The following is a 7818-nucleotide window of genomic DNA, read 5'->3' on the forward strand; positions in this document are numbered from 1 at the left end:
GCCCTCCGTTCAGCACCCCCCAAGCACCCCCAGTCCATACGCACACTTATATAATATAATATATATATATATATATATTATATACCCTCCTCGTCCGTTTGTTGCTGCTGCTGTTGATGTAATATGCCCTTCTTGTGGGGTACGTTGGGAACCTTTTCACGCGGAAGAGCTAGGGGAAACAGAGAGAAGGGCGAGCACAGAGAAAGAAAAGGGGGTGGTGAAGATATGAGCGAGGCGACCTTCGTAGCAGACCAGCGGCGACCTGTAGAAGACTTCATCGCTTTGACAGGTCTTAAGCCGAAATATGCGAATGGATGTTTCGAACGCTTTGGTGGCTATGCGCCGGCGTTGGCTTCGTTTGCTCAATCCTATGCGAAGTTACCAAACGAATACTTTGATGATGTCAGCAAGGTGGAACAAAACGCTGAGCTAATTAACGCTGAGCTGAGGCTTATTTACAGGCGGGCAAGAAATATAAAGCATCAGTCTGGTGATGAAGACGTAGGAGTCTGGGCCGCCTACTACGCGAAGCAATCCCCCCCAGAGTCCAAGGCTCAGAGTGTCAATGATGTTAAGGCTGATGCAACGCTCAAGCTGCTTCGATCTGGCTTTAGCTTCACCGCCACCAAGGCCGCCACACCGTCATCGGGCACGATAAAGTTTGGGTTTGGTGCTCAAGCGGTGTCTTCTTCTTCTGAGGTCGCCCCCGTCTCTACCCCACTCAGTGTCTTTGCCCAGACAAAGACGACGGAAGAGAAGGTGAAGGAGACAAGTCGTGGAAGGAAAGTGACGTATCACGAAGCCTTACACTTTACTGGGCCGCTTTTTGATATGCCTCTTTTTTGGGAAGAGGAAGTGAAAGGGCGATGCCCCTTACTGAACCTTAACAATGGATTCCTTGAGGCAAACCGCGATTTGCTGCGCGGCAGGCTAGAAAACTGGGTGAAGAAGGCTGGATTCTTCCTGCAACCTGTCAATTACGTCGAGATTGAGGATGACGATGAAGAGACGACTCGTGTGATTATTAAGGATGCAGACCGCACTTTTTTTCATCCCGAACACCGCAAAAAGTTTGTTGCTTTTCTTTCAGCTATGCATAATGAATTCAACGCATATGGACAGGCGATGAGTTACTTAGCTGGGCTTTGTTTGCTTGTTTTGAGTGAGGAGGAAACAGCTGCCGTCCTCCGATACGTAACAAAGGAACATATTCCAGGCCATTGGGCGGCCGAGGCGGTAGGTTTTTCGACCACAGCCTGGGTTGTGGAAGGCTTCATGCAGCGCATGTTTCCTGATGTGGCGGAGCACCTTGAGACCTTGAAGCTGTGGCCGGATACTTATCTTCAGAAGATCCTTACCGGTCTTTGCATTCACGTTCTAGAATTCAAGGAACTGTTTGTGTTCCTTGACCTTTTTATGGAGGGTGGCGTGAAGTTTCTCATTAAATATTGTCTTGCGATCGTGGAGCACTTCCGCAGCGATCTTCTTCGTGTAAAATCCGCGGAAAACGCAGGTGACGTATATGCAATCATGCGACTTGACGCCAAGGTTGTTGATTCTCACGATGTCAGGGGCATTTTGCAGCGGGCGCCGTTAATCGATCTTGGTCCGGAGGGGGAAACTATTGACGTCCTACGCATGGAAGCCTACGATAGGCATGTTGCTCCTCGGCTGCAGCGAGCTCCGAAGACGGAGGCGTTTGAGCCTTGTGATGTATGTAACGAGCGGAAGCCGGTGTGGTGGAACGACGAGCTTGGGGCGGTGTGCACTGAATGTAAGGATGGAGCTCCGGAATTGGCTTACATCAAATACTAAACAGAAATTGAATGAATGATAGATGCATAAAGAAATCGGGAAGGGAAAAAGAAGCTGTAAGTGAGTGATCTATTTATGGTATTCTTTTTTTTAAAAAAAGTAAAATGCATAAAAAGGCACCTGGACAGAGAGGAGAAAAGAACCGTTATTCAGAACGTGCTTCTGTCCAGCAAATGTTTTGGTCTAAGGTCAGGAGCATTGGTAAAGGCCTTTCAGGTTGCTTGCCCATCTGTGATTATTTGTGCCTGTTTGTTATTGTATTTTATTATTATCATCATTTCTTCGGTTTTTGTACCTTCTCACACTAAAAGGGGAAAAGAAAAAAAAATTTTTGAAACTTTCACCTCCTGCATTTTGTTGAAATATAACTACTGTTTTTGGGGTTCATGTGACGTCCCAGCGGGTTCGGGGAAAGGCAATTCAACGCTGCGAATATCTCATGGGGTCCAGGCAAAGTACAGCGTCCCGGTGAATATGCGCCTGACATACACAGACATGCCCACAAAACCATTAAACGAAATGCTTTGATTATATATATATATATATATTGCTGCTGAGACGGCATTCTCTGTCTTTTGGCGCTTCAGATTTGGAAGCCGGACGCGGGGGTAGTCTCGCTTTTGAAATTTGCTTGTTCCATGTATGTGGGTTTCTGCTCTATCGTCGTTGCTGGGCGTCTGGGGGCCACCCGCGCCGCATTGATCCGGTGGTGGGAGAGATACCATAAGAAAGCATGCACAGGCCATAGATTACCTTGCGGTGAAGCTGGAGGCGGGGTCCAGCCGGATCATAACTTGGCACGCCTATTCCTATGATCTGTTCGTTTGATTTTGTAAAGGGGTGCCGGAGATGTGGGGTAACTCTGCCTATTCCTTTCGGCACCCTCCCTTTTTCTTTTTGTTGGAGTTTAATGCAAGTGGTGGATCGCTGCATACCACCCATCCCCCCCCCCCCCCCCGCCCAGTGGTACGACAAGCGTGAAGAGAGCTGTGTGACGATGCAGGGGCAGCACAAAAATGCCGCGTTTTTTGTGCGGTAGATATGCTGCAGTCTATACAAACCACTGAAACTGAGGTCAGGCATTTCCACTAGCATGCTCTCTCAAAATCCGTCGGATGCAGCACTGGTGTTGATCGATGCGCTTGGTCATGCGTGCAACGGCCCGCCTACAAATGAAAAGGCGTCATGATCCCGTTATTTTCCTCAAACTCGTGGGAAAAACGTGCTACCAGATTCGGCTGAAGAAATGCGTGCGTCTCTTGTGTTTCCCCCTCAACGTTTTTCTTTATTCTTTATCGATTGATTTTTCTTTTTGTTTTAAGTGATGCCGCGTTGCGTGGTGTCGCTGGTGCCGTTCCTTTGCCTTTTTGTCCTTCCCTTACATTCCCACACTACGACTATCACTAATGATGTTATCCATGTGGAGGAATGCGGCAGTTGCAGGGGGGGGGGAGGGGTGACTTTATCAACTTCCGCTTCGTCAATTCTAAACGAGACCCCTATTGTCATTACATGCCTTTTAAATTTAGTTGCGTATTGGTGTGTCTGTTTTAAAGTAGGGTGAGATTGGATACAACGAAACGAGGCAAAACTTGGCTCTTCACCTCGGCATTTTGTGTCAGCGACGGACGTTGACTTTGCAGGAGGAACATGGAGGAGGAGGGACTCAAGACGGCGGATGAAGAGCCTTGCACCATCGTGAGTAAATGGAACTGCACGTCGCTTAAAACCAAATGCATGTTGGTGGCGATTTTGCTTGTGTCCTTAGTGTTGGTATGGGTCTTTGCCTCGTTGGTGCCTTACTTTCCCAGCACCTTTCCAACCGGGCCACTCTCCTCGGGGCAAGTCATGGCGTTTATTTTAATCACCTTCATCATTGTATGGGCCACCGTGGATACCTTTTTTGTACGAATGAATCTGTTGTCAGAGTCATACATAAATGCCAGGTCGCGTATACAACTCCGAGGTGGAGCTGAACTCAGCGGGTATCTTTTGCTCATGTTTGTGTGTGATCGGACCACACTGTTGCCGAGGTTTGAAAAGACGTACAACGTGGATTTCTTCTGGTTTCTCTGTATTGTGTTTTTGGGTGCCTCGTTGCTGACGCTTAAAAGGGCCAAACCTCCTTCACTTGTCATTAACGGCGAAGTAGAGTCTCCTGTAAAGTTGTTTCATGTACCCCCCTTGTCGCGCTCTCAGACGGAGGAATGGAAAGGATGGATGCAGGTGCTCTTCCTGTGGTATCACTACTTTCACAATGTCAGCATTTACAATAGTATTCGACTTTTTATTGCGGCGTATGTATGGATGACAGGCTTTGGGAACTTTTCTTACTATTATGTGCAAAAAGATTTTTTTCTGGAACGGTTTTATGGCATGCAATGGAGACTAAATTTTCTTGTAACCGCCGTTTGTTTCACCATGGGAAATCAGTATATGCTTTATTACATATGTCCCCTTCACACCTTGTTTACGTTGTTCATATACGTCAGCCTGTACTTATATCAGGGCATGAACAGTACAGGTAAGGGATTGTGCGTGAAGCTAGTCTTGTGGTTGGTTTTGTGTTTTTTCATGTGGGATGTGTCAAGGGATCTCTTTTATGCGCTTTGGAGTCCATTCGCCTGGCTGATTGGTTTTAATAACCCCTATCGTCCTGAGCAACATGTCTTGTGGGAGTGGTTTTTTCGCACGTCCCTGGATCACTACGTTTGGATCTATGGGATGATCTGTGCTTACTATCACCCACGCCTTGACAGTTATCTAAAGCGGTTGGACGAACTGCCGAGATACACCAGTTGGCTAGTGAAGTTTTCCATTGCTTTTTTAGCGTTGTTGGTGGGGGCCATGTACGTGAAAACAGTCTACATTACTCCAAAATTGGAGTACAATAGAATTCATCCTTACACCTCTTTTATTCCCATTACGATTTATATTGTTTTGAGAAATCTATTTAAAGTTGCGCGTATGTATCATATTGGACTGTTTGAGGCCCTGGGGAAAGTGACCCTGGAATCGTACATAACACAGTATCATATTTGGATGGCCACCACAGGGTTGAATGGAAGCCCAAAGAAGCTGCTTCGGATTGTGCCTGAGGGTTATCCCTGTGTCAATTTTGCCTTGATGTCTATTATGTTTGCTGCTGTGTCCTTTCGCCTCTTCGCTACCACCAATATCACGCGAAGATTTCTAGCGCCACCAAAGGCGGGTTCTTCCGCAATAAGGATGAACATTTTTGCGGCAAGCCTCTTCATTTTTTTGGTGTTTACTATTTCATACGGTATCACACATATCGCGGTGAAGTGAATATGGAACTCAATTGGTATTTCCATCAAACTGAGCTACATGCCAGATGGAATGCCTATGCTTGAATTTTTGTGAGTTTGTTGGCATGGTGGAAAAATCGCCACTGTGGAAACCACCCCAAAGGCCGCGGCGAAGCACAGCGCGCAGTGGAAGAGTGATTGTGTTTGAAGGAAGACAAAAAATGCAAAATAAACTTATTTAGCTCTTGCTGGGAAGGAGCGGAGATGAAAGAAAGAAAAAAAAAGAGGGAATAGTACAAATTTGCCCTCCTCCTCCCCCCCCCACCCTCTAATGCGGATCGGAGTGGGGAAGGAACCCCTCGCTGTGAAGGAAGAGTGGGGGCGGTCCGCGTGTTGCTCGACGCTTCCTATTTTTTTTTTCCTTTTGTTTCTCTCTATGTGTGTGGCTCCATGGTGCAAAAACAGAGCGTGAAAATAAGGAAACGGCAGGCGCGCGCGCATTTCAGCGGGGGCGCGCTCAACGGCCACCATGGCAGGTAAAAAAGGTGCGCCGCCGAAGGCGCTGCAGCATCCCAATTCGCGCGGGGTGCGGCAACTTGAGCGCCGGACGCGCCGAGAAGAAAGGCTTAGCGAGCGAGAAAAAAGACAACACAGCCACGAGCTGCTGGAGGCCACGCGTTTTTTTTGGTTCCGGGAACAGTGCCTCGCCCTTGGCCGGTCGCGCTCTGCGTTTTCCGCTGAGGAGGTGGGGGCGCTAATTCATATTTATTTGGGGCGAAACGATGCGGAACTTTCGTCACTCCGCTCACTGCGGGCCCCGCCCGCGGGGCGCATCAAAAAAATCGAGGCGCTGAAGGCGGCTGAGGCGGCCGAATTTGAATCCTCCAAGGGCATCGCCGTTCCGGACATCAGCGACAAAGACCACGTCGAAATACTCACGGAGATTTGGGACGGGCGCGCCGACACGCTTCGCCTGGTACCGCGGCGGCGCGTGGCTCGCAAGGCCGCCGCGGCGCCGCCCGGGTTGGTGGGGAAGCTGGAGGCGCGTTTGAAACCGATCGAAGAGATTCGCGAGACGGCGGCGGCGGCGGCGCCGAGAAGAGTCCAGAAATTTCAGGCCCAAAGCCGGGCGCAGTCTGTGAAAAAGTGCATCAAACCGGACGAGGTGGCGCAGCGTTCAAAACAGAGGGGCGTTGAGCAGCAGCAAAAGCGGCTAAAGAAGGAGCGCGCGAAGCTTCTGGCCTCCAGCCGCGGCGCTTAAATAAAATCTTCGTTTTATTATTATTATTATTATTTTTTGCCAAGCCGAGTGGCTGCGCGGCGCCGTGTGGGCGCGTCTGCCTCGTAGAAACGCCAGGCGGAAGTGTTCTTTTTCTCCGCCCTGCCTCTGCTTATAGGAGCTTCGGAAGATTCGCATTTGTTAAGGGTAGCAAGCTTGGTGGGCGGGGTTGTGGGAGGCACCTCCGCTACCATCGATAACACGCCCGGCGCCTGCTTTTCCCCGTGGGCCCAGCTAAATCCGCGCGGTTGCGGGAGGGCGGGAGGGGGAGGGGCCAATCGCGGTTCCACAGCTTTCCCTCTCCCCAATGGGAGAAAAGATCCAAAAAGCTGACCCCATATTCTTCTCCCCCTCGGGTCGTGGGGGGGTTCCCAAAATTTATTAGTGTTACTGGGCTGCGTCGCTTAGTAAAAGTCGAAACGACGATGCCACACTGCCGCCGTCACTGGTTTTGCCGTATTGAAGGGGAAGGTGTAGGTATGTTTTTTGCCAAAATAAATATGTTTTGAATAAATCAGCGGGCCGCACCCGCCACTGTAGCTGAGTTGTCCCTGGCCCTGGTTTTTCCCCCTTCTAGGGGGAAGGGCAGTTAATAAAGTCGTAGGATCGAATCTGATACGTCCCCACTTTTTTATTTTCGTTGAACACTTCAATTTTACACCTCGACATAGTTATATATGTGTGTGAAAAGGGTGGGCCGCTACGGGAATTGAACCCGTGACCTCCTGTACCCAAAACAGGAATCATACCACTAGACCAAGCGGCCGCCACTGGGCCGGAGATATTGCTAAGTAGGGATACGTTGGTACGTTGCCCATCCACAAAAATTATCCAATTCTATCACTTTGGGGTGGCCGCCGTAAGCACCGTGGCGCAGTGGAAGCGCGATGGGCTCATAACCCATAGGACGTTGGATCGAAACCAACCGGTGCTAAAGTTTTTCGCAAAAAAAAAAAGATGGTTTCCGGAGTCCCGGAAACCAATAATAATAACAAGGAACAAAACACGCCTCAAGGCGCATTTTTTTTTTTTTTTGGCTTGGTGGGGGCGGGGGTCCCCGGACGCACCGAAGAAGAGCGGGGAAAAGCTGCGGAAAACGTCCGCAATTCGCTACGATCCTTTCTTGTTAGGGTGAGTCCTTGCGAAACCCTGGCGGTGGGGAAAAACAAACGCAGCGCCACGCCCCCGCGGCAAAAGAAAAGGGTCGGGGTTCGCTACCCCCTCCCCCCCCCTCTACACTATTCACCCTTCGCATTCAAAAAAGGAACAACCGCCGCCACACAGAGCACCAAAATCGCCGAGAAAATTCAAGCCACCGCTGTGCCCTCGCGATACATTCCTGTCTGCGTGCGTTGCCTTGCACGCGCGCCCGCAGCAACAGCAGGGTGAAAAAACCCATACCAACACGCAGGGAGGCTGGGGAATGGGCCGTGGAGGAACGCTGGGCGCGGTGTA

At 49.8% G+C, this 7818-nt stretch overlaps 4 protein-coding genes and 2 non-coding genes across 6 annotated transcripts in view, besides 4 other annotated features; 5 read left to right on the forward strand and 1 right to left on the reverse strand.

Moving 5' to 3' along the window:
* TraAM80_09157 (putative GTPase activating protein) overlaps nt 1–54 on the forward strand; it is a gene marked incomplete at both ends in the record, with an annotated part of 360 nt that extends 306 nt beyond the window's left edge. Inside the window, one exon of the mRNA XM_029385859.1 lies at nt 1–54. This exon is cut by the window's left edge and continues 306 nt beyond it. Within this exon, the coding sequence (XP_029234298.1) occupies nt 1–54 (54 nt within the window).
* A 171-nt stretch (nt 55–225) lies between these two features.
* Nucleotides 226–1815, forward strand: TraAM80_09158 (putative GTPase activating protein; the record flags this gene model as incomplete). Its single annotated transcript, XM_029385860.1, has 1 exon — nt 226–1815. One exon carries the CDS (start codon nt 226–228, stop codon nt 1813–1815), a length of 1590 nt encoding a protein of 529 aa, XP_029234299.1.
* A 529-nt stretch (nt 1816–2344) lies between these two features.
* Nucleotides 2345–2363: a microsatellite.
* Nucleotides 2364–2749: 386 nt separating this feature from the next.
* Nucleotides 2750–2777: a microsatellite.
* Nucleotides 2778–3093: 316 nt separating this feature from the next.
* Nucleotides 3094–3134: a microsatellite.
* A 331-nt stretch (nt 3135–3465) lies between these two features.
* Nucleotides 3466–5124, forward strand: TraAM80_09159 (putative CAS1 domain-containing protein 1-like; the record flags this gene model as incomplete). The annotated part of the gene is made up of 1 exon (XM_029385861.1): nt 3466–5124. One exon carries the CDS (start codon nt 3466–3468, stop codon nt 5122–5124), a length of 1659 nt encoding a protein of 552 aa, XP_029234300.1.
* A 489-nt stretch (nt 5125–5613) lies between these two features.
* On the forward strand, nt 5614–6345 carry TraAM80_09160 (uncharacterized protein; the record flags this gene model as incomplete). The annotated part of the gene is made up of 1 exon (XM_029385862.1): nt 5614–6345. The coding sequence occupies one exon, from the start codon at nt 5614–5616 to the stop codon at nt 6343–6345; it is 732 nt and encodes a 243-aa protein (XP_029234301.1).
* A 14-nt stretch (nt 6346–6359) lies between these two features.
* Nucleotides 6360–6382: a microsatellite.
* Nucleotides 6383–7057: 675 nt separating this feature from the next.
* TraAM80_09161 lies at nt 7058–7129 on the reverse strand. Its single transcript has one exon. It is a non-coding gene; the product is annotated as a tRNA-Pro (tRNA).
* Nucleotides 7130–7225: 96 nt separating this feature from the next.
* TraAM80_09162 lies at nt 7226–7297 on the forward strand. The gene has a single exon. It is a non-coding gene; the product is annotated as a tRNA-Met (tRNA).
* Nucleotides 7298–7818: the final 521 nt, after the last annotated feature.

Source organism: Trypanosoma rangeli (genome assembly GCF_003719475.1).
Source record: "Trypanosoma rangeli strain AM80 chromosome Unknown Tra_15.4_contig_00525, whole genome shotgun sequence".
NCBI classification, from domain to species: Eukaryota; Euglenozoa; class Kinetoplastea; order Trypanosomatida; family Trypanosomatidae; genus Trypanosoma; species Trypanosoma rangeli.